The 27233-nt window shown below is 36.5% G+C and overlaps 1 protein-coding gene across 1 annotated transcript; it reads left to right on the top strand.

The window, feature by feature from the left end:
- The first annotated feature begins 8084 nt into the window (after positions 1-8084).
- olfcb1 (olfactory receptor C family, b1) lies at positions 8085-15806 on the top strand. The gene is made up of 6 exons (XM_083561873.1): positions 8085-8788; positions 9323-9614; positions 10808-11596; positions 11859-12065; positions 12169-12286; positions 14900-15806. Exons 1-6 carry the CDS (start codon positions 8490-8492, stop codon positions 15793-15795), a joined length of 2601 nt encoding a protein of 866 aa, XP_083417999.1. The 5' UTR covers positions 8085-8489; the 3' UTR covers positions 15796-15806.
- The last annotated feature ends 11427 nt before the right edge of the window (positions 15807-27233 follow it).

Raw genomic sequence — 27233 nt, 5'->3', positions numbered from 1 at the left:
GACAAATATGGATGCTTAATGCAAATGTATATTTATTATTAGTGAAACCACACTCAACATAGAGCATGAAGACAAAATATTCTTGTAAATATTTAAAAATTAATTATGGTGTTTTAAATTACGTAAATCATCAGGACACTAAACTGAACATTTGCTATGTTTCCTCATGGACAGTTTTAAATGCCGGATGTGTGCTTAATGGCAGATTCCGGTGCTTGATTTAAGACTTGGCGCGTCATTAAAACAAATGTTTATTGTTTAAAAATAATTTTTAAGTTGAGTATTTTTTTTTATATCTGGGTAAAGAAAGAACCGCGTATTCCATTGGTGGTTTAATTTCGTGTATAAAAATGGACAAAATAAATGTGCGCTGCATTAATCGCACATTCATAAAATTTGTGCCATTAAAATACATTTGCGTTATTATTAAAGCGTTAATTTTGAAAGCCCTAGTAATTACCATTATATAAACTTACAATATCTATACAAACATTTGTACACCCCTCATATTTCAGCAACCATTTTAGTATATCTTCTTAAGGGGCAATACTATAGAAATAAAACTTTTGGAGTACTATTTTGGAGTAATCAATGTGCAGCTTGTATAGCAGTGCAGATTTACTGTCCTCTGACAAAAGTCAACATGTCAAAACTGTGTCCAAAGTGTTAATATTTTGTATGAATACCATTGTTATCTAGTACTGTGTTAATCCTCCTGTGTATGTAATTCTTCATAATGACACCACACAGCTGCTGGACGTTAGACAATGGATGCTTCTCCACCTGCCACTTGAGAATGCCCCATAGGCAGAGGTGGGAAGTAACGGAGTACAAATACTTTGTTACTGTACTTAAGTAGATTTTTCTGGTATCAGTACTTTACTCCACTATTTATTTTTCAGACAACTTTTTACTTTTACTCATTACATTTTTACACAAATATCTGTAGTTTTTACTTCTTACATTTTTAAAACCGGCTTGTTACTTTAGTTTTAATCCATTGATTTGGTGAAATATAAATGTTTCTTTTCACTGCGCGCTGATTTTAGCCGAACAACCGATTTCCTGTTACTGCGCGTCTTTTTCAATCCGCTGGTGTATAAAGTCCTGACTCTCACTCTTAACGAAGAGAAGAATCATCAGGCAGAAGGCAGTTAGAAGTTTGGGGTTAATGTGGATGAGACAGAGGGAGTCAGTGATGAGAACATGACTGAGAACAGACACATTCATGATCATCATCATTTTTTCTCTGCTTGTGTTCTATATGTGGATCTTCAGCCTGGATACATTCATTAGATAACAACATTTTTAATTCGTTTTGTATTTATATTTATATACAGTAAGGAAAATAAGTATTTGAACACCCTGCTATTTTGCAAGTTCTCCCACTTAGAAATCATGAAGGGGTCTGAAATTGTCATCGTAGGTGCATGTCCACTGTGAGAGACATAATAAAAAAAAAAAATCCAGAAATCACAATATATGATTTTTTTTAACTATTTATTTGTATGATACAGCTGCAAATAAGTATTTGAACACCTGAGAAAGTCAATGTTAATATTTGGTACAGTAGCCTTTGTTTGCAATTACAGAGGTCAAACGTTTCCTGTAGTTTTTCACCAGGTTTGCACACACTGCAGGAGGGATTTTGGCCCACTCCTCCACACAGATCTTCTCTAGATCAGTCAGGTTTCTGGCCTGTCGCTGAGAAACGCGGAGTTTGAGCTCCCTCCAAAGATTCTCTATTGGGTTTAGGTCTGGAGACTGGCTAGGCCACGCCAGAACCTTGATATGCTTCTTACAGAGCCACTGTAAGTGGAAGTCTCCCACTGTAAGTCTCCCACTCTAAGTGGGAGAACTTGCAAAATAGCAGGGTGTTCAAATACTTATTTTCCTCACTGTGTATATATATATATATATATATATATATATATATATATATATATATATATATATATATATATATATATATATATATATAAGCTTCTTGACTTGACGAGGTGCCCTTTCTCCGGTATCACCTCATTAACTGTCCGTGTGGAAACATAGCAAAGGCTCTTAATGATGTCCACACGTCTCTGCACTGATATAGCCTTTATATTTAATCACTGTACATATGCTTACATATATATCACATGCTGTACATATGCTACATATTTATCTGCACTATTTGCACGATTGCTACTTTTTGCACTTCTGGTAGATGCCAAACTGCATTTCGTTGCTGTGTACCTGTACAATGCAATGACAATAAAGATCGATCGATCTATCTATCTATCTATCTTTCGATCTATCTATCTATCTATCTATCTATCTATCTATCTATCTATCTATCTATCTATCTATCTATCTATCTATCAAATATTAATATGATGTAAGGTCCAGTTAACAGCTAAAACAGGTGGAAGTAATAACTACTTTTTACTTAAGTACATGTTAGAGCCAAGACTTCTTTACTTTCACTTAAGTAAAAATGTATAATCAGTACTTCAACTTTCACCCGAGTATTTTAAATCATGAGTATCTGTACTTCTACTTAAGTAAAGGATGTGTGTATTTTTGCAACCTCTGCCCATAGGTGCTCAATAGAGTTCAGTTCTGTAGACAAACTTGGCCGCTCCATCAACTACATCTTCAGCTTCTTCAGAAAGGCAGTTGTCGTGGTGGTGTGTTTGGGGTCGTTATTATGTTAGAAACCTGCCATTCAGCTCAGTTTCAAAAGGGAGGGTATCATGTTCTGCTATAAAATGTCACAGTACATGTTGAAATCTATGTTTCCCTCAATGAACCGCAGCTCCCTAGTACCAGCAGCACTCATGCAGCCCCAAACCATGATGCTACCACCATAATGTTCTTGGTACTCCTTACCAGGGCGTCGCCACACATGCTGGACACCATCTGAACCATCTAAAGTTTATCTTAGTCTGGCAGCACTCATGCTTCTCTTTTTTTAAGCAGAATCTGCATCTGACGCACAGCACAAGGACTCAACTTCTTTGATGAACCCTTGCTAGGCCTGTTCCAAGTGGAAACCATCTTAGAAAACCTCTGTATGACTCTGGTCACTGTACAGTAACTCAGTTTCAGGGTGCTTCCAATCTTCTTATTGTCTAGGCATCTTTGTGGAGAGCAACAATTCTAATTCTCAGAGTTCTTTGCTATGAGGTACCATGTTGAACATCCAGTGGTCAGTATGAGAGAATTGTTCTCAAAGCATCAAATTTTAACTGCTCTAATACCAGATACAAAATTTGAATGGTGCTATCAAGCAGACAAAAACATGAACATGATGAATAGGACGTGTGGTTACCATGCAAAACATGACGTAAAGCTATCATCACTTATTGTGTACTCATTTTTGTTACCAGCTATTTTGACAATAATGGCTATATATTGAGTTATTTTTGACTACTCTAAAACAGGGGTGGCCAACCCGCGGCTCGAAAACTGCATGCGGCTCTTTGGCTGGTTTCATGCGGCTCTTACGTTCATATCGAAGTTTGTGTTTGTTTGTTTTTTTATGTGCGTGTTCGCTTCGCTTGAGTTCAATACGTTTTTTTTAAGACGTAAATGAGCTTGCCCCTACTGGGAAACTTTGCGGTATATCAGACCTGTGTAAACTACGGCCCGCGGGCCACATCCGGCGTGAGGCCAATCACAAATTACAGGGATGCACCGAACATTTTCGGCTGAAATACCTAAATCACCGAAACAACACGGCAGAAACACAATTGTAATGACGCAATAAAAAAGCGCAGCCAGCACACAGTTATATGGATAAGAGCCAACATGTCTGCGGTGTGCGGATAGCGATTTGCAAAACATGCAATGCTGAAATTTTAATAGGGGGTGTATCTGCAAAGAGTTTCTCCAAGTTGGGTTTAATTTATCACCTGAAATCCAAACAAATCCAAATATCAGAAGAACGTGGCACAGAAAAGTAAAGTCAATCCGAGCATGCGCAATCCGTCTGTAGAGGACGTTTTTGATAAGGCAGGAAAGTTTTCCAGTGATGGTGCCAAGGCAAAAGGCATAACACAAAAAATTATGGATTTCGTTGCTTTTTGAATTGAATTTTCATTTCAGTGCATCCCTAAATTAATATCGTTGGTGTGGCCCTCTGACACAATTCAGGTTTCTCATGTGGCCCCTTGCAAAGATTAATTGCCCACCACTGCGGTATATAAATCTCACACACATGCGCATTTGACAAAAATACCGATATTGAACTCAAGCGAAGTGAACACGCACATTAAAAAACCCACAAACAAAGTCTGTGTTTTCTACCCTGAAACACGTGAAATCAAAGCATTGATCTGTTCTGACTGACACCCATGTGAAAGAATTGCTTCGAGTGGCAACAACGGAATACGAGGCAGATTTGAAGGGGATTGTTCAAGGCAAGGAATGCCAAAAGTCCCACTAAGTAACATGCATAGTAAAAAAAAAACACTATTGTAAATTATTATATTTTTGTTTGTGGACTTGGTTGAACTAAGAGTTTGTGTGTGTGTGAGACAGTGCACACAATGTTCATTGTTGAAAATGACTGGCCTGTGGTCTTAGTACTGTAGGAGTCAATTTCTGTCATTATCATGTTGGTGTGTGACATTTACAATAAATCCGGCTGAGCAGAGATGTGTGTGTGTGTGTGTGTGTGTGTGTGTGTGTGTGTGTGTGTGTGTGTGTGTGTGTGTGTGTGTGTGTGTGTGTGTGTGTGTGTGTAAGAGGAAGGGATGGTGATGTTCATGTGTTCCCATGTGTATGATGTGGCTCTTTGCGGTAACATAGTAAAAAATGTGGCTCTCTGTCTCTGACTGGTTGGCCACCCCTGCTCTAAAATATATCCAAGTATTATTTCTATAGTATTGTCCCTTGAGAAGATATACTAAAATGGTTGCTGAAATGTGAGGGGTGTACTGATTTTTGTGAGATACTATAGCTACTATAGTTCTGCATTTCTGTATGTACCATGTGCTTTTATTTTGTTTGTGGCACATGTAGTTGGTTTTCATGTCATGTCTCCACCCTGGTTGGTTGTGTTGTAATGTATCTTTCCTTACAGCTGTTCCTACTTTTGGCGTTGATTACTGCGTGTATATATATGTTTCATGTTCACGTTTATGTCCACAGTTTTATTTTCATGGGTTCACAGTTTTAAAACTTTCTTTTAGTTTCTCGTTTCACATTCCACGTTTTGTCCTCAATTTGTTGTTTGCCAGTCACCCGACCACTGCCTCTATTAAGTGTACAATTTTGCCCTACGATTTGGATTGTCTGACTGATTATATAATAAATACTCTCGCCTGCACTTGCATCCACTCTCGTTGTTGTGTGCTTTCAACATGCAGCATGCACAACACCACATATGCATGTAAATTTTGATTGCCTTAGCATATTTTTTGCAGACACTACAGAGAAGAAATATCCAAACATGATCAAAAGTAGCATTTACTGCTCTAGAAATATGCAGGTGCATCTCAATATATTTGAATATCATTAAAAAGATTATTTATTTTAGTAATTCAATACAAAAAATTACACTTGTATATTATATAGATTCATCACAAACAGAATGATATATTTTAAGTGTGTATTTCTTTTAATTTTGATCATTCACAGCTTATGAAAACCCAAAATTCAGTATCTCAGAAGATTTGAATATTGTGAAAAAGTTCAATATTGGGGACTCGTGGTGTCACACTCTAATCAGCTAGTTAAATCCAGGCACCTGCAAAGGTTTCCTGAGCCTTTAAATACTGTCTCACTCTGGTTCAGGGTACACAATCATGGGGGAAGACTGTTGACTTGACAGTTGTCCAGAAGACAATCATTGACACCCTGCACATGGAGGGTAAGACATAAAAGGTCATCGCTAAAGAAGCTGCTGTTCACAGAGTGCTGTATCAAACACATTAATGGAAAGTTGAATGGAAAGAAAAAATGTGGTAGAAAAAGGTGAAACAAAGCCCATTCAAGAATTTGGATAGATTCACAAAGAGTGATACAACTGATGCATACCTTGTGTCAAACCGCTCCTGAACCAGAAACAATGCCAGAGGTGTTTTACCTGGGCAAAGGTAACAAAAGGACTGGACTGTTGCTCAGTGGGCCAAAGTCGTCTTTTCAGATAAAACCAAAGAAAATTTTGCATTTCATTTAGAAATCAAGGTCCCAGAGTCTGGAGGAGAAGAGCCAAAGAATTCAAGTTGCTTGATGTCAGGGATCCACCTGCCACGCCCCCCTTTTGTGGCTTTCATCCCTCCGCTCTCTCTGGAGCTCCAGGCTTAACTATGAACACCTGGGACTCATCATCATCACTCCACCCCGCTCCTACATAAACCTCTCACTCACACCCCGTTCGTTATTAAACGTGTTGGACATTACGTGCCGCTGCATGCTTATGTGTTCAGTGTTTCATACAGAACTCTATGTTATCCGTTCCATCCGGACTCCGCTATCCTGTACCGGCTGCGCTTCTCCTCCCCGCGCATCTCGGATCAGCTACGCTTCTCTCCAGCGCACCTTGGACTTTCTCAGCCAAAGGACTGCCGTGTGCGCGTGTGTGTGTGTGTGTGTGTGTGTGTTTCTCTCCCTCGCTCTTGTCATTAAAACCCGAGCGAGCTGTACTCCGGCTTCCACCTCCAGTTTCACTCGCACCCTGACACTTGAGGTCCAGTGTAAAGTTTTCACAGTCAATGGTGGTTTGGGGAGTCATGTCATCTGCTGGTGTTGGTCCACTGTGTTTTATCAGGTCCAAGGTCATCTACCAGTATGTTTTAGAGTGCTTCATGCTTCTTTCTGCTGACCAGCTTTATGGAGATGCTGATTTTAATTTGCAACAGGGCACCTGCCCACACTGCCAAAAGTGTTAATACCTGGTTTACTGACCATGGTTGTCCATCTGCTTAATTTGGCAGCAAACTAAAACCCCCTTAGACAGTCTATTGGGTATTGTAAAGAGGAAGATATGAGACACCAGACCCAACAACGTAGAAGAGCTGAAGGCTGCTATCAGAGCAAGCTGGGCTTTCATAACATGTCAGTACTGCAGTAAATCATGGAAAGGAAGCCCCAACTGAGTATTGAGTTCTGTACATGTACATTCTTTTCAGTAGTCCAACATCCAAAATGTTTTTTATATTATTATTAATATTTTATATATTTATTTGTCTTAAGTAATATTCAAATTTTCTGAGCTACTGAATTTTGGGTTTTCATTAGCTGTAAGCCATAATCATCAAAATTAAAAGAAATAAACACTTGAAATATATTAGTCTGTGTGTGATAAATCTATATAATATACAAGTTTCATGTTTTTTGTAATGAATACTAAAATAAATAAACTTTTTAAAGATATTAAAATTTATTGAGATGCACCTGTAAGCATTAGAACAAATAATAATTAATAAAAGATAAAGCCACTTTATGTTAGCCACTAACACTAGTGGGATTGTGGCACATACTCCAAATATTAAGTGATGCAAAAAAAAAAAAAAAAAAAGTAAAGTAATAGGCAAATACGCAAATATGCAAATCTCATCCTGTCACCAATGCATGCAGTTTTTCTGGTTTGTCAAGTAATGTAGTGAAAAGAAACTTTTTGAACTATGTATGAGCTGAAAAAATGCAGAATGAGTGCATGATGAAAAAATAAATTGCCACATTAAATCCAAAACAAATCCACTGAGTACCACATTAATTTTCTAATCATTTCACCTATGGCCTTATACTTATGCAGCACAGTAAAATTCTTTCTTCGCATATCCCAGCAGGGGTTGGAGCACAGGTCAACCCTGGAGAACAGAGGGTAAGGGCCCTGCTCAAGGGCCCAAAAAGTTACAGCTTGGCCATACTGGGGCTTGATCTCCCAACCTTAAATGCGTATATATATTTTTTATATATATCGTCTTTTTATTTATATTTGCTAAATGTAAGATATGTAAATTGTCTGTTAAAGGCATGAATACCAGTATTTACTACATAAATATTAAATTGAAGCAATTCTGCAATAAATTTTTAATTTAAAATGTCATAGCGTATTTATGCAGAAACTGATGCCATTTAGTTTTAATTATTTAAATTCAAAATATCTTAGTGTCAGCATGATGTTAAAAAAAAATAAGCATGTTTAAAGTGGGGTGGTTTCGCATGAATAACTATCTAAATGTATCAGATACCCTCAAATGTTCACAAATGACACATTTTTACATTTAACAACATCAAAAAAGAGGAACCTGAGCTCAGAATGGAACTTTGGAGCTTTTATAGCTTTTATATGGAACTCTTTTGTTTTTGAAGAATAATAAACCACTATGTAATTTACACACATTACATACAGTTCATGTAAGCACATCTTGCAGTTTTCTTTTTCTATGATAATTCTTCAGTATTTTAATGCCACTTTCAGTAAGTGACTGTATTCAGCACAGTAATGGTTACCATTCTTTCAGTGGCTGTTGTACCTGTTCTACGACTTTTTAAAACAAATGAAGGGCGTCCCTTTTCCCTTTTCCCTCCCATTTCAGACTACATTTTTATTTCACCAGTGTGAAATAGAAGGTCAGTTTTCACTTCTCCACAACATGGCAACCTGCAGTCCTCATCTGTATCTTTATGTCCTGGGGCTACCTGTAATGATAGGATTAATGGCACATTGTGATTTAATGCAGTCTCATTTTGGAGCTTATTTGCAGGGTGACATTGTCATAGGAATTCTAGAATCAGTTCATTCTAATGTAAAAGCCCTTGAAAATCGGACAAGTCCAGAAATGTATACTTGCAATGAGTGAGTATTAAGGAAAAATGTAATGTGTTTATATATGTATATATACAGTACAGTAATGTGTTTAATACAGTACAGACATGTGGAATTATATACATAACAAAAAAGTGTGAAACAACTGAAAATATGTCATATTGTAGGTTCTTCAAAGTAGCCACCTTTTGCTTAGATTACTGCTTTGCACACGATTGGCATTCTCTTGATGCCTACTTTGAAGAACCTACAATACGACATTTTCAGTTCACTTTTTTGTTATGTATATAATTCCACATGTGTTAATTCATAGTTTTGATGCCTTCAGTGTGACTCAGTGTGAATTTTCATAGTCATGAAAATAAAGAAAACTCTTTGAATAAGCAGGTGTGTCCAAACTTTTGATCTGTACTGTATATATAATATATATAAACTTTTGGTCTGTACTATATATATATATATATATATATATATATATATATATATATATATATATATATATATATATATATATATATGCTGCTTTTAAGTGCGCCTCTTTCTAACCTGTTTTTTTCTTTCTAGCTATGATTATATACCATTTGTAACGTCTTTAGCTGCAATTTACACAATTGAAGAGATCAATAACTCTAGCTTCCTTCCTGGTATCAATCTTGGATATCTGATGTGTGATGCTTGTGCATATGGTACCAAAGCTTTGGAATGTGTGGAGCGCATGCTTGCTGTTAATGGGTCACCTGCTGTCCTCTCTGATTACACAAACTTCACTTCACCCATAAAAGTATTCTTGGGTGAAAGATACTCAGAATTGTCTATTCCTGTTGCAAAGCTACTCAGTCTCTACATGATTCCCCAGGTAAAAATATTGAAACCTTTTTTTTCAGCTTTACTAGAGTTGGTTCCATCTGAAAAACTGATATAAATTTGTGTTTTGAAAATACTTTTAATTATTTTAATTCTATTTTCAAATAAATTGCGATTTAATACTGAATATACAGAAATTTTGACTTTTAAAATAGACATTGACAAAAAAAAAAAGATATGTACTAGGTCCAGCAAAAAATAAATAATTTCAACAGACACATAGAGCGATGTTTAAAAAATTGTGAACCCTTGAAGATCATGCAGCCAGTTTCTTTGTGATCCTTCAAAATAGGTTGAACAGCACATCTTGAAACCTCAGCCTTCTTTAAAATTTTTGCCTGAAAAAGAGCTTTCTGATGCAGTGTAACTACTTTGTGTTTTGTTGCTGTTTTAACTAAATGATTGTGTTTCAATGTGCATATAAAATGTATTATCATCAGCACCTGCTTGATATAATTGGTTGATCATACAACTGACTCTGATCCTACAATCCTGATCCTCACTTTGTGCAAGTGTATTGCAAAGATAGTCACACTATATATACACGACATTGCCAAATGTATTGGGTCACCTGGTCATAATTATGGTATGTGATTTTTGAGCAGTGCATTCAATATTTAGTCCCAATTTGCTTGTATAACTCCCTCCACTCTTCTGGGAAGATGTTCCACTAGATTTTGGCATGTGCTTATGGATATTTGTGTTTATCAGCCACTAGGGTATTATGAAAGTCAGGTACTGATGACCTGGGGTGCAGTCAGTTTTCCAATTCATCCCTAAGGTGTTCAGTAGGGATGAGATCAGAGCTCTATAGCAGGCCACTCAAGATCTTCCTCTCCAAAGCATGTCAACCATATCTTCAAGGAGCTCACTTTGTGCACAGTGGCATTGCCATGCTGGAGCAGGTTTGGGTTTCCAAGTTCAAGTGAACGCAAAATTTGAATATAGTGCATCTAGAGATACATTGAGTGCCTCCAGCTTTGTGGTAACAGTTTGGAAAAGAACCACCTAGGGCAGGAAAAGTCTGGTGAATACTTTTGGCAATGTAGTGTATATAGATATGTCTCTGTGTGCATGTGTGTGTGTGCGTGTGTGCGTGTGTGCGTGTGTGTGTGTGTGTGTGTGTGTAAATGCAAATTTCTATGTACACTTTTTTAATTAATATTTTTTTTACTACCTTTACAGATTAGTTGCAGTTCTACTGCACCAGTACTGAGTGACAAATTACGCTATGCTTCCTTTTTCCGCGTTGTTCCGAATGATGTGTACCAGACTCAGGCACTGGTCAAGCTCATGACACATTATTCCTGGAACTGGGTTGGAGTGGTTACCCTGGATGATGATTATGGCAGAGCAGTCTTTGAGAACTTTGTAAAGGATTTACAGGATGAACTTGTGTGTATTCAGTTCCATGAAGTGTTACCAAATTACTTAGGTTTGATGAATATTAAAGAGAAAATAAAAATGGCAGCTGATCGGATTGAGTCCTCGAATGCCACAGTCATTCTGCTTATTCTAAGACCAGAACATGTCCAGATGTTATTTGAGGAGATGATTAAGAGAAACATTAGTCGTGTCTGGATTTCTAGTGATGCCTGGTCTACAACACGATTTTTAATGAAGATGAAAGACATTAACAAAGTGGGAGACATATTAGGTTTTACGTTTGTCACAGGGAATATTCCTGGCTTTAAAGACTATCTGGGGAACCTTAGGCCAAGTCCAGGGGCAAGGAATGATTACATCAGTGAGTACAAACAAATTCGCTCCAACTGCAACCAGAGTCAGCAACCAGTGAGCTCATTTCATCCAGATTGCAACGAGACAGATGATAACTATCTTCTTCAGAATGTGGATCTGACAATAGCTTACACTCAGAGAGTGGCAATCTACGCCATTGCTAATGCCATCAAGAAGCTTTTAAAATGCAACAGCACATCTTGCTCTGAAAACAGTAACTTCCTGCCTTGGAAGGTAACAATCAATTTTTAATACCAATAAAACTTTTTGGAGTGCTATGGGTTTGCACAGGCAAGGTTTTAAACACAAATTCCAAAATAACTTATGTTATATAACATAAATTCTACTTAAAGTAACAGCATGCATACATTGTACAAATTCAGAAAAACAATTACACATAAGGTCATGAATTTCTTACAAATGTAAACTGACTGTCTGCCTTCTGTGATCTGTGTTGTTTGTATTTTACAAACGTTTTCATCACTTTTATGTTCAGCTTATAAGCATTCTTCGTGAGATAAACTTCACCGTGGATGACCAGACATATTCCTTTAATAAAGATGGTGATTTTGAAAACGGTTACGATTTTGTCATGTGGAAGAAGAACGGTGAGGAAAGAGTACTTGAAGTGGTTGGGAAATACCTTATTAGCAGTAACAATATCTATGTCTATGAGGACAAAGTATCATGGTTTAACAACACAGTAAGAGAAAAATAAAGCATTAGTATATATGATACATAATTAGCACAACCGCATCATTAAGGATTGGTTTGTAATGAAATTACACCTCTCTCTTCATATTAAGGTTCCCAAATCCAGGTGTTCAATAAATTGTTTACGAGGAACACACAAGCTTTTATTAAATAAGCCATGCTGCTATACCTGTGTCAACTGTACTGCTGGAGAGTATTCTGACCAGGAGGGTGAGTACAATTAAATACATGTAAAATTAAACAAAACATCCTAAAATTAAGTATCTCAGAAACTAGTTCAAAAGTTAGAGTTATAATCTTAAAAATTACTATCATTTTCTCAGCAAGCTAGCTGAAGCTTGGCTTAACCAAAAGAAACATGGTTCCCTTGTAAACAATAAAAGCTGACTAATTATATCATGTATTGGTTTATATAAAAAGTAAGAATTAAATTGAATTTAGCTCCAAAACACCTATCTTTCCCATCTCCCTGTTATGTTTCCGATGGTTTTATATCACTGTCTGATTTGAATACAATGCCTTTTTTTTACAAATTCAACCCCAATTCCAAAAAGTTGGGACACTGTAAAATGTAAATAAAAACAGAATGCAATGATTTGCAAATCTCGTAAACCCATATTTATTCAAAATAGAACATAGAAAACACATCAAATATTTAAACTGAAATGTCTTTAAGGAAAGAAATAATGTAATTTCCAACATGTTTTAAAAAGTTGGGACAGGGCCAAAAAATTTATGTTCTGGTAAGTGCTATTAAAATTAAATATTTGGAAAAAATATTTTGCAACTAATTAGGTTATTTGACAATAGGTCAGTAAGATGATTGGGTATAAATAGTGCATCTTAGAGAGGCAGAGCTTCTCCAGTTTGTGAAAGACTGGGTCTACAAATTGTGGAAGAATTTTAGCAGAATAGAATTTTTATGGAATAACATAAAATTGCAAAACAGTTGAATATCTAATAATTTACAGTACATAATATAATCAAAGGTTTCAAAAAATCTGGTGAAATCTCTGTGCACAAGGGACCAGTGCGAAAATTTATATGGGATGCCGGTGATCTTCAAGCCCTCAGGTGGCACTGAAATTAAAACTTTTCTTGTCTTAATTCTGAAATGGAAGTCACTGCATGGGCTTAATAACAACCCCAGAAATCATTGTCCGTGAATACAGTTTACCAGGTCATCCACAAATGCAGGTAAAATCTCTATCATGCGAAGAAATCCGGCATGCGTGAACATAATGCATTGCCATCCTCTCTGGGCCAAAGCTCATTTAAAATGTAATGAGACAAAGTGGAAAAATTTTGAGAAATCATTCCTCTCCCAAAACTCAAGCAACTGTCAGAAACTGCCTCCTCAGTTCCCAGATGTATACGAAAAGAAGACATGATGCTACACAGTGGTAAGCATGGCCCTGTCCTGATTTTTCTGACACCTATTTCAGCCATCAATATCATTATTTTTTATTTTATTTTAAAATAGTAAATCTCGAGGTGTAACGGTACACAAATTCATGGTTCGGTATGTACACTGCTTTTTAAGTCACGATTTTGCTCAATTTAGGTACAACATTTATTTATTACATTTTATTGAAAATAGAATATGGATTTAAGAGAGTTGCAAATCATTGCATTCTGTTTTTATTTACATTTTGCACATTGTCCTAACATTTTTTAAATGGGGGATGTATCTTAGTCCAGCTAATCAAATATATGGTAAAATTTTTAAGTAAAGGCAAGGACCACAGACGATTCACATAAAAACTTTTGCTTTTTATTACCTTTAATCCAGAGCAGACACCTGACTCTGTAGATAAAATATAGATCAGATAATTCTTTTAATTCAAGGAGAGATACTGGTATTTGCGATATATGAGAGCTGTCGCATCAATATACAGTATGTCTAGATCAAATATAACATAGGGAATATAACACAGAAATATTTATTAAGTTTTTAGAATAACAAGCTTATCCAATGTAATATTACTTGTGGAAGCCTCTTTCTAACACTCATTTCAAGCAATTCACTTTCACTTAAAACTGTATAAAAAAAATAAAATTAAAAAAAAGTAAGCCGCTCCTTTTGTTAATATTTATAATTAGTTAAGGTACACTCAAAGAAAAATACAAATAAATACAAATAAATAAAAGTTTAATTTTGACTCTATATTTCATCACCAGATGTTATTTATGTGTAGATGGATGGCTAGATGGATATATTTATTCAGTTTCAATATTTTGTTTATTTATTTATTTTCATTACAAAACAAAAAGAAATCATAAGTAATAAGTGGTAATTGTATATATAGTCTATATGTGCAAAAGTTTGTGGACACCTGACCATAATATTTTTTTGTGCTTTTAAACATATTATTCCACATTTAGTCTTCATTTGCTGTTATTATAACCTCTATTCTTTTGGGAAGATGGTCCACTAGATTTTGGAGTATGGCTATTAAGGTTTGTGCTCATTTAGCCCCAAAGGTGTTAGTAAAGTCAGGTACTGATGTAGGTGAGGAGGCCTGCAACAGCGTTCCAATTCCAATTTAACAATCCCAAAGGTGTTAAGTAGGGTTGAAGTCAGAGCTCTATAGCAGGCCACTCAAGATCTTCCACTCCATCCCAAATCTGCATGAAGTTCACTTTGTGCACAAGGACATTGTCATGCAAAACATGTGGTAACATTTTGGGAAAGCACCACATATGGCAGGAAAATTGAGGGGTCTCAATACTTTTGTTCATTCATAGAGTAGGGAATATAAATTTGTGCTAGTCATCCTCCTGCATTTAAACTTATAATGTTCCACTTTTTTTCCCACACAGATCAAGCCTCGTGTAAGAAGTGTCTAAACAGTACTTCTTTTCCTGGATCATCAGAATGTGTGGAATGGCGGCAGGGGATTTTGAATTGGTCAGCAGGGCATTCTATTGTGGCGATAATTGGAACAGCAATAGGCATACTTCTGTTAGTGTCCTCAATTATCATTTTAATTAAGTACAGATCATATCAAGTAACACAGGAAAATTTTATTTTGCTGTGTATTATGCAGATTGGATTAATTGTAAGCTTTGGAAGTGTAATAGTCTTTTTAGGCGATCCAAGCACCCAACATTGCATGACACAACAGGCAATGTATGGTCTTGGATGCACGCTCGCTATATCATGCATTCTAGTTACAGCCTTCCATTCATTCTTAATCTTTATGTCCATTGACCCGTATACACAGCGCTACTTAAGCAGGTTTAATAAGTCTTATGTCAACATATTCATCCTCACTGCTGTTCAAGGTCTCATTTGCCTTTTCTGGTTTATATTTGATCCTCTTACAGTTTATGAAAGTCAATCAAAATACGATCCTCTTACAATGAACCGTCTGTGCAATCAAGGGTCATTTGCTGGCTTTGCCATGATGCATATATACATTGCTCTTCTGGCTCTGTTTTCTTTCATACTTGCCTTTAAAGGAAGAGAGAATGAGACTGAGCCTATAGCCTTCAGCATGCTCTTTCATTTGTTTGCCTGGCTATGTTTTATCCCACTCTTTGTTGCATATGAGGAACAGCGGCCAATTATTCAACTCTCTGCGATTATGGTCTCCAATTACGGAATCATCTTCTGCCATTTTATCCCGAAATGGTACAAGATATTTCAGTTGCGGACCAATCAAGACACACGTAGCCCTTCAGTGGTGTCCTTCCTGAATCAATCCACCTCTTAATACCATTATTATGACAATACCTATATACAGTGAGGAAAATAAGTATTTGAACACGCTGCTATTTTGCAAGTTCTCCCACTTAGAAATCATGGAGGGGTCTGAAATTGTCATCGTAGGTGCATGTCCACTGTGAGAGACATAATCTAAAAAAAAAAATCCAGAAATCACAATTTATGATTTTTAAACTATTTATTTGTATGATACAGCTGCAAATAAGTATTTGAACACCTGTCTATCAGCTAGAATTCTGACCCTCAAAGACCTGTTAGTCTGCCTTTAAAATGTCCACCTCCACTACATTTATTATCCTAAATTAGATGCACCTGTTTGAGGTTGTTAGCTGCATAAAGACACCTGTCCACCCCATACAATCAGTAAGAATCCAACTACTAACATGGCCAAGACCAAAGAGATGTCCAAAGACACTAGAGACAAAATCCACATGGCTGGAAAGGGCTACGGGGAAATTGCCAAGCAGCTTGGTGAAAAAAGGTCCACTGTTGGAGCAATCATTAGAAAATGGAAGAAGCTGAACATGACTGTCAATCTCCCTCGGACTGGGGCTCCATGCAAGATCTCACCTCGTGGGGTCTCAATGATCCTAAGGAAGGTGAGAAATCAGTCCAGAACTACACAGGAGGAGCTGGTCAATGACCTGAAAAGAGCTGGGACCACCGTTTCCAAGGTTACTGTTGGTAATACACTAAGACGTCATGGTTTGAAATCATGCATGGCACGGAAGGTTCCCCTGCTTAAACCAGCACGTGTCCAGGCACGTCTTAAGTTTGCCAATGACCATTTGGATGATCCAGAGGAGTCATGGGAGAAAGTCATGTGGTCAGATGAGACCAAAATATAACTTTTGGGTCATAATTCCACTAAACGTGTTTGGAGGAAGAGGAATGATAAGTACCATCCCAAGAACACCATCCCTACTGTGAAGCATTGGGGTGGTAGCATCATGCTTTGGGGGTGTTTTTCTGAACATTGGACAGGGCGACTGCACTGTATTAAGGAGAGGATGACCGGGGACATGTATTGCGAGATTTTGGGGAACAACCTCCTTCCCTCAGTTAGAGCATTGAAGATGGGTCGAGGCTGGGTCTTCCAACATGACAATGACCCGAAGCACACAGCCAGGATAACCAAGGAGTGGCTCTGTAAGAAGCATATCAAGGTTCTGGCGTGGCCTAGCCAGTCTCCAGACCTAAACCCAATAGAGAATCTTTGGAGGGAGCTCAAACTCCGTGTTTCTCAGCGACAGGCCAGAAACCTGACTGATCTAGAGACGATCTGTGTGGAGGAGTGGGCCAAAATCCCCCTGCAGTGTGTGCAAACCTGGTGAAAAACTACAGGAAACGTTTGACCTCTGTAATTGCAAACAAAGGCTACTGTACCAAATATTAACATTGACTTTCTCAGGTGTTCAAATACTTATTTGCAGCTGTATCATACAAATAAATAGTTAAAAAATCATACATTGTGATTTCTGGATTTTTTTTTTTAGATTATGTCTCTCACAGTGGACATGCACCTACGATGACAATTTCAGACCCCTCCATGATTTCTTAGTGGGAGAACTTGCAAAATAGCAGGGTGTTCAAATACTTATTTTCCTCACTGTATATAACCATAAATATTATACAGAAATGCATATAGTATTGCAGAGCACAGAAAGGTATCTCATGCAGTGTGAATGAATCCCATTACTAAAGCAAGAAACACAAACACAATTCAGCAAGTCTCATTTTACTGCAACCACAGCTAAAGCATCAATATTAACCTCATAAAATGACCCCAGCTTTTCAGTGCATTTTGTGCATTTTTTGTGTGCATTGTGGTTTTCCTGAGTATTTAAAATTAAGGCAAATTGTGTGTTTTTGTGCAAATTCTACAGAAAAGAAAATGTATTTTAAAAAAAAAAGGTATTTTTGAGCTTGTGCAGTTTGCTACAGATGCAGTTTGAGAGCTCTGACTAGCACCCTTTCTGAACATATAATCAAAGAAAGTGAAAATGCAGATGTGATTGGTAGTTTTCTGTATAAATAAAAGTATTAGCTAGTATTATTACCAAAGCATATAATTACCAAATTACCAAGTCCACAATTGAAAAAGTCAATAATTAGGTCAATAGATACAGGGCAAAAAAAAACCCAATGATTAATAAAGAGCATAACATTGCAAGGATAACACTATTGAAAATCTTCAATCTGAACTGAGTTTGTAACGATTTGTATGTAAAGAAGTTGTATGTAAATTGAGTTGTAATTGAATTGAACAGTATATAAAGGCTCTTGAAATTGTGAATTAAAGTTGAAGGTCTCTCTCCAAAACTAACTGACACTCTAGAAGGAAGATTTTAAATTAACACTTCACAGCTTAGCATATGACTCAATTTTAAATTTTGTATTATACTTCGCGTGAATAAGTGCTAATCATTTTTTTATTTTTTGGCGTAAATGATTTTTGGTATACATGTCCTTTTTTTTATGAAATATATTTGAGTTATTGTATTATTAAAGTTTTACTGAAGGGTTTTTGGATATATTCAATTATTTGAACATGTACAATATAAATAAAGAGTTATAAATTCATCTTTTTTTTTTTTTTTAATTTTTTTATTTATAAACCTTGCACAAACCTTTTTAGGTAATCTTGTTGATGAACAAAGATTACACAGGCATATGGCATATGGAGTCCAATAGGAGATTTGAAATACAAGCTTAGGTGCTCTTTAAGTAAATCTTTTTAGTTGGAGTTGGATTTAATGACAAGTTAATTTCTAAATAGCAAGTCTATCATGCGTAAAAATATCTACACGTTGCAATAAAATTATTGTTTTACCACATGTACCTTTTTTTGTGGCATTGTGCATTGGGCCTAATCGCTTACTTGCTGTTTTTGTAGCAGGGTCAGGTTGATAGCTCAATGCCCATCCTCTTCCTTCTTCTTCAGCTGGGCTTGGGAGGGTCCCAAGAGTGGCAGACTGGTATGGCTGAGACTCAAGCCAACAACCCCAGATCTAAAGTCAAATGGCTTAACCACTAGGCTACCACCTCACTCACATATGTCCATTTGCTCTTCTCAAATCTACATAGAATTTCAACTAAAAGATATATATGCACAAGTAACCACTTAGCATGTTTAGCACAGGAGCAGACAGAAAACTACTATTTAACCACTGGAAAAATTAATAAATAAATAAATAAATAAATAAATAAATAAATAAATAAATAAAAAGAAAAGAAAAGAAAAGTGCAACATTCAATAGATCTGTTCTGTCATCATAGAATATACTGAATTACAGAAAGAAAATTCAACAATAAGGCAGATGATTATATGACTCGAGTTATAAATAGAAAGAGCTTTTAGTCGTTCCTTTTTTATTAATCTTTGGCAGCCCACAAATACACTACATGGCCAAAAGTATAAAGATACCTAACACGTTGTCTTTGTATGCTATGGCATAAAAAAAATTATTAACTGTAACTAAGCAGTCTGCTTGACTGCCTGTAGTGGTGTACAGTAACAAATTAAATGTAATTCGTTACTGTACTTAAGTCACTTTTTCTCGTATCTGTACTTTAAGTATTTCCATTTGGGGAGACTTTTACTTTTTCACTACATTTCACAGTTAAATATCTTCCTTTTTACATCTACATTTCATGAAATCAGTCATTACTTTTTATCCATGAGTGAATAAAAACTGTTCAAACACACAGCAAGCCAGTGATTGCCACTTGGTGGTATTTACCTAGCACAAACATACACTTTAGCATCAGTACAACAGCAAGCAGAACAATTTGAGAGTAATAAACGATGAAAGAATCTCCTGACTAACTTGCCACAACACCTATGGCCGTATTTACATGATTTTCTCTGCTTAAGTACAGTAACAAAGAATTTGTATTTCGTTACTTCCCACCTCTGCTGGTTGTATTCCACAGATACAATCCAAAGTCTAGTGGAGAGTGTAGGTAATTAAAAGAGCAGAAGTGCTCTAAATCGGTTTTGCAGAATTATGTGTTTTGCAGAGTTATGTGTATAATAGTATATGCATTAGTTATCATAGTATTGTATACTAATAGTAATAAGGAGGAAGAATGTAAACCAACAGCCACCTTGTTTTCATGAGATTAGGCTCTTACGTGTGCACTTTATACTTTTATTATGGCCATCTGTACATACTAAGAGCAAGGATCCCCAATCCCCCTTTATCCTCTCAGCCACTTGACTATTTGAGGACACAGCATGGATGAGAATGGACTGGTTTCATTCTTAGGTGAATACAAACGAAGAAAATCTTGATAAAGCATTCCAAGGCAAAAATTACATCCTAAGGCGAAGGGATTTTTTGCAGATTTACCCAATTTAAGGAAGCATCATCTTTTTTTAAAGGATAAAATCCTGTAACAGCATGAAGACACCATCAGTGGACATGGTAGAGAAAGCATAGACATTAATAAGGATTTGCTGTTTTGTTTATCTTCGACTACACTGACACCACGCTGATCATCATAATGGGCTGCTCACCATCCAAAGGGCATTTTGCTGGAATCTATAACCATCAAAACAATGCTCTGCAGTTTGGATCAAATGAAAACAACAATCATTTCTCTGGTGGGACAGAAATTAAGAGCCAAGCCGAGACACCGATAGTTTCCAGTGGATTAACTTTATTACAAGAAGAAAATGCTGCTGTACAACTCCAAGGTAAAAAGCCCACAGAGTCTGCTATAATTATGGGAAGTGCTGATATAGGAGAGACAAAGTTGCATTCCCAAGAGGAATTATTGATGAAAGAAAATTCAAACAGAAAGCATTACAAAACAGTGAAAAATAATGGATGCAAAAGAAGACCGAGAGAGATAGAGGAAAAAACTGTCTACATACAGTCAAATTTAGATTTTCCACAAGCAATGCTAAAAGCTCACCAGGCAGCCTATGCATATCTTAAAAATAATATCCCTAAATATGAGTCTCTCTTAGGGATCTTGGAAAAAGCAACACAGACACAACTTTCTTTACAGCCTATGGTCACCTTATTAGCATTACAATATGAGGAAATAAACCAGGCCATAGATGAAGTTGCCTCGGAAGGAGAGCAGATGCTTAAAATGCATGGATACCACATGTCCTTGCCAGCAGTACAAAATAATGTTTTGGTAAGCCAAGACATGCCAAAGGCTGAGATTAACTCAACTGAAAGTTCTTCAGATCTCCTGCAGCATATGCTTCATCAATTGATTAAAAAAATGGGAGATTGTGTAAAAGAGCTGGGGAAGACATCCTTAGAAGAAACAGTCGACTACTATGGCTCACTTTACCAATTGCTGTCCAGAAAGCTGGAGACAAAGAGAGCAGCAGAGTCACATTTGAAACAGGTATTGGCTTGTGTGGAATCATACGCTTCTAGAACACTAAATTCAAAAGACTCTGCTCTGCACAGTGAGGACAGTGGCATTGGTGTAGAGAATGAGTGCCTCAATGGCTCAGTAAGACATTGCAGCAAACTTGAGAACTCTGGAACTGGCATTCAGTCATTATATGGCTGTCCTGAGGACAGTTTACCAGATCATCCCTATGTTAAAGGGAACAAATATGATGACGTTGACAACAATATTGTCACAGAAGACAGCAATGAGGATGAAAAACCAAAAGATGAACAAGGGAACAAAACCGATGTGACAGACAGAAAAATCCCTACTACGTCTCAGGCAGACTCAAGTCAGCCACTCCAAGTAAAGCACCAGAACAAGAGGTCAACCAATAATACATATGAATGGAATTATAAGAAAGAGAGACACATCACCAAATCAAAAACTGCAGAAGATCTGTCTGAATTTTGTCAAGCAAAAAAGCACAGACATTCTCTTTTATGGGGTGCACAGCGGTCACTATCAGCTGATTGTTTATGTAATAGAGTAAATGACTATATGGTACAAGGACAGAATAAAATCCCAAATAAAAACACAAAACCTGAATGGATTAACAAAAAGCACAGTCCATCACAGTTCTGTGGTCTTCAAGATGGAAACAATAGCCCATTTAAGAAAGTTGTAACATCTTGGACTATTCCCTTTTCACCGTTACACCCTGGTAAAAATGCTGTAAAAAGACTCATTAATACATTTAGCCAGGGGGTTTGTGACACTTCCAACCAAAAACCCCTTAATGAGCCTACAAGAGGCAACTTTTTACCTGTAATAAACAATTACAGGGCAGGTGTTACCACCAGTGATAACAAAAATACTAACAGCTATAAAGTTGTCCAGCGATTTCAAGTGAGATCTAATAATATGGACAGCCTTCCACCTCCTCCTCCAGAAGTAATGATGGACAACTCTTTTAAAAGAGATGAAAGTACTACGAGGGATGAAGATGACCGTGCATCCCAACCTCAGAAGTGTTCCACACAAAGACAGAAATGTTGTGTTTTACAGTGTCCACGAGCATCAAGACAGACAGTATCCTTACCAACCAGCCAGGCTAGTATTTCAAGGGGCTACCTGAATATGAATGAAAGCCACACAGAGCAAGACCATGGCCTGTCAATTGTTGATAAAGATGAAGAAAAAGATGAATCAATTGGCCCTTTCCAGCACTCTCAAGCAACCGGTCAATTATATCATTCCACTGATATATTACCCAAATTAAGCTTATGTGATGAGGGTACCAAGTCTTTTTCTGAGAGGTTGGAAAGCAGAGTAAGCTTGGGAAGCAGGGACTTAGGTGAAGGGGAAGCATCAACTCTTTATGCTAACAGCTACCGTCCAACTACTTCTCCAGTCACCAGAGCTCAAGTCCCACCCTCAAATTATTCTACATGCCACAAAGTTTCAAATGCTACTGCTTTACCTCCATCCCCTGCCTGTCCTGTCAACAGTCAGGAGGAAATATTTACAGCCTCATTTGCTTCCCACATCACGAGGTGGACCAGAAGAGACAGTGATAATGAAAATGGCTTCATGACTGCCTCTAGTTCTAAATCATTTTATAATGCTCGCTCAGTGTTTTGTCAAGAGAACCAATCAGCCCCTCAATCTGTCAAGACTTCCTGTAGGTCCACATTACCAAGGCCATGGGGACAGCCAAAGGTTTCCAGAGGGAGACTGCAGGCTCCTTACCTGCCCCAGATATCCCAAAGAAGCATTCCTAATAGGACCACTCTAACTAACCACCAACTCTTGGTACCTAATGTCACAGAGCCCGACAGCCTGGACAATGGAGGTACCACTTTAAATAATAAGAGGTGAATGCCCCACTTTTGCCAATAAACTGTGTAAATTGTATTTATTTATTTGATAGCCTGTACTAAATATCAAATTGCAGACTCTGTGATCCAACTTCATAACATTAGTCTGCATAAGTCTAGTATTGTCATTTATCTATATGCAGTGGCTTGTATACAATGGATTGAAATATAATTTCTCTAGGACCATGGTGCAGTACAATAAGAAAGTGCACAGAAGTACGTAATAACGTTAGATGCTTGGGAAAAAATAAACGAGTTGTTATGTGTCAACTTGAAATGAACCTGACTGCTACGTAGCATGTGATGTCTTGTTACTCATTTACAGTAAAAAAGTAAATCTCACATTACCTTAAAAGAAACTGGGTAATTGCATTTTTCAGCCAATTTAATGGAAACTGCTATGAGGAAAACATTTAGAAATTGTCAGTTATAAAATGTTGTTCTGAGCATCACTCTTGATCACCGTATGAAAACTGCAGAGAATCAGTTATTGAAATTATCTGAAATGTTTTGTAGACACATAGCTCTGAGGTACTGTCATGACACATTCAAGATTATTGGTACAGTTTTGAACTTGAGATCTGAATGTAGATTATACATGCACAGCAGTGGACCTGCAAATCTCCTACTTATCATAATCTTATTAACAGTATTAAGACAATTGCAGTTCAGTCTAATTCCTCGTCTGTCTCTCTGTCGCTCTCTTTCTCTGCGATTGCTTAACTACTGCTCTTTAACTTAACTACTGTTTTTTTGTCCTGATGTCCAAATGTATTCCATTCTTAAAATGGCAACTGAATTGTCAGACAATACTAAAAAAACAAAAAACATTTTGGATTTGTAATAGCAGTCTTGTGACTATAAAGGTTGTTTAGTGGTAATTCTAACTTAAGGTCGGTGAGAATGATGGAAACATTCCCTGTGTGTTTGACCCACATTAGAATATCTGCACAATTCATAAGGCATTTTCAAAATTCTATGATAACTATGAATAAGATGATTTACTACTGATGAATATGAACACAGCATATCTTCACAACATCTCTCCACATATAATATTCCAGTCTAACTATTGTCTGTGCTTTCTTCCAGGAATGAATATGTAGCTAAGACATCCCAGTGCTTAGAGCAGAAAATTCCAGTAATCTGCTCAGTGTCTGGTTCACAGGAGGCCGAGGCCAGGATTATGGATAAAAGGGATTAAAATCTTTTCTTTTTAGGAGACTGAGCTAAAATGTGGCTAAACTAATTCAGAGGCTAATGTAGCTAAGAAGGGCCTAAAAAAAAGTACCTAGAAAAAGAATAAACCTAAAACAGTCAATTTAAAAAAAAATAAATAAAATAAAGATAATTTTAAATAAAATCAGTCAGCTTTAGATAGTTTACAGGTGAAACACTGTTCAGAACTAATTATGTTCTTGTTAATTTATGCTAGACATATACAATATATATATAAACTGTTATTGTTTATTTTAGACTTTTTTTGATCTTGTTACATTGTCAATGACATTAAAATATTGAGTTATTTATTATTTGTATAGTTCAAATACATCATGATGTAGATATGACGTGTTATATAACTAATGTTTTAAATGCCACTTTTAAATTGCTGTCGTTTTTTTTTGTTAATGGAATTTTGAATCAAGTAGAAATCAGAACGGCACATCCTTCTGTATTATGTATCATTCTGTATTATATAGTCTATTAGGTATAATTTATAAGTAATACTTTTCATCTTTAGTCTTCTCATATAATACCTGCTGATCTAGATTATCTGAACTTCCAAGGCCTTTGCTCTTTATGTTTTAAGGTCTGAATTATGTCAGGGTCACTACTGGGCGATGCATATGCTGGGTTAAATGAACCAAGTACGTTTTTAAATGCTTGGAAGAAACTCATGTGTCAGTGCTCTTCCAGTACATTTTCTGATGCAGCTGACTTTGAAGCATCTTTCAATAGTGGATAAACAAATATTCAAAGGAAAATAAAATTCCATACTGCAAGCTGCATTACATGTGTGTGGGACTGTTTTTTGTTTTTTTTTATCCCATTTCCAAGAAAGTTCTTTACACTCATAAGTGCATTTGACCTAATGAAGTTATTTAGTTTAAACTAGGCTTGTTTTGTTTCTCAATACTGCAGCATCCCTTTTTTAAATTATGTCCTACCAATTTTCTACCTGATTGCCCACATAAGCGAAAAATCCAGGCTGATTGTAAACAGCTCTGAAGACGACGCTACACAAGGTCACAGTGCCACCTAGTGATCAACTCAAAGATCAATGTAAAATGGTAGCGCCAGCATAATACCAGTGGCGGGCCGTGCATTTGGTACCTGGGCCTTCAGTGGGGACTTACTCGACTTAATCCACCTCTTAATACCCCCACTATCACGTCGCAATTATAGAAACCATCAATACTATACAAAAATGCAATATATGAATATTTCGCAAATGGAGGGTGAATACCATTTTACTAAAGCAAGAAACCAAGTAAGACATCTCCAAACCTCTAAACTGCAACTGTGCCACCTACATCATCTGGAGCAGTTCAGAATCAATATTTGACAAAAAAAAATTCACATAAAAATGTAAATAATATACAACCTACTCACCAGAGATGCATAGTCATAATTTGCACTGCTCCTCAGAGGCTGTAAGCCAGTGGTACTGTTTGTATTCACTGTTCTGGAAGTGGTAAACAAACCCTTTCCCGAGCTAAGACAAGCTCGCTAGCTTTGGGGTTTGTGCATATATCGTCTTTAGGGCATCACCAAAAAAGTCTGAAGTGTTTTTGATACTTCAAACAAGCCCTAGAGGCATCTAGATTTTGACTGTGCTTTACTCTTAATTAAGAATTGCAAAGACTCACCTTCATTTTCCTTCCTTCTCATTGGAAGAATGATTGCTGAATTTACACTTCTTTTCTCCCTGGTGAACCATCAAACATTAAACAAACACAAAACTTGGTAGGCATGTTCTAATCATGATCTGGGGTAAGTTAAATGACTACCTATAGGTCAGCAATTACAATAAGATATAAATATTTATTGACATCTAACATGCAATTCCTGCTCCAAATGTTATTTTTTATTTTTTTACCTAAATTGAATTACACAGTCTTTCCATGCTGCTTCACGTTTGTTTATCCAAACCTTTTCTTGAGGGCCAAAAGTAAATGTGGCAAAAAGATAAATCTTCTCACCATCATACTTTAAGAAAAAGGAATAATGTTTTGATACATCAAATCAGCAATTTCCTCTTGTCTCTGTTCTACTGCCCGTTCTAGTAGCTGGATGTTCAGTGCGACAAAGCATGCTGCACCTTGAAGTGTACATGTACATTAAATAAAAAATAAACTCAAATTCATTTTTATTCTCTACATTTATATAAAAAAAAAAAAATTACCTTAAAAAGATGAGAAAATGTATGACAATGGCATTCCACACCACAGGCCCTAGTTTGGGCATCTCTGATCTAGACATTTACTCCTACAGTCAGAGAATTTCACCACTGTATGTGGTCAAAACATACACATCAAAAGTTTTATCTACGGTTATGGTCCTGTTGTGATTGCTTGGACAGCGATAGTCTGTTAACGTGCAGCTCACAGCAGAAATCTAAATAGGCAAAAACACCATTAAATAAAACTTATAACAGTAATCTCATTACAAATCTGAGTAGTTAGTCTTGACTGACGTATGTGGCATCATATGTACAGTCTGATTACTGTGAGTTTTGAAGGAAGGAGTCAGTATCCTGGGAATGATTTCATGTAGTTTGTCGTCATATATATATATATATATATTTCACTTACTTTATATAACTCTTTCAATAAATAAGTGAAACTACAAATCATAATGAATAATTTTGCATAAAGTTGCTTAGCCCTCCAATGCAGTTTTAATTTAATTGTAATAAAATAAAGTAAAAAGGTTTCCTGTTACTGTAGTCACACTGCTTGTACTTGGGAATGTACATAACACCTACATTTCATCAATGATTCAACTGCTGAATTTACCTAAAAATGTACAAAAATTGTCTTCTTTCAGCCGACTTATGGGTTATCTACACCGATTTATTTTTTTTGCAATTATAATAGCATATACAAACTAATACTGTGATAATACATCAATATGACAGTAGTGTAGCCTGTATTTTGTTTAAAAATCCAAAAAGATGTAA

The sequence above is a fragment of the Silurus aristotelis genome (genome assembly GCF_946808225.1).
Source record: "Silurus aristotelis genome assembly, chromosome: 15".
Taxonomy (NCBI): domain Eukaryota; kingdom Metazoa; phylum Chordata; class Actinopteri; order Siluriformes; family Siluridae; genus Silurus; species Silurus aristotelis.
This window is presented reverse-complemented; position numbering and strand designations above follow the sequence as displayed.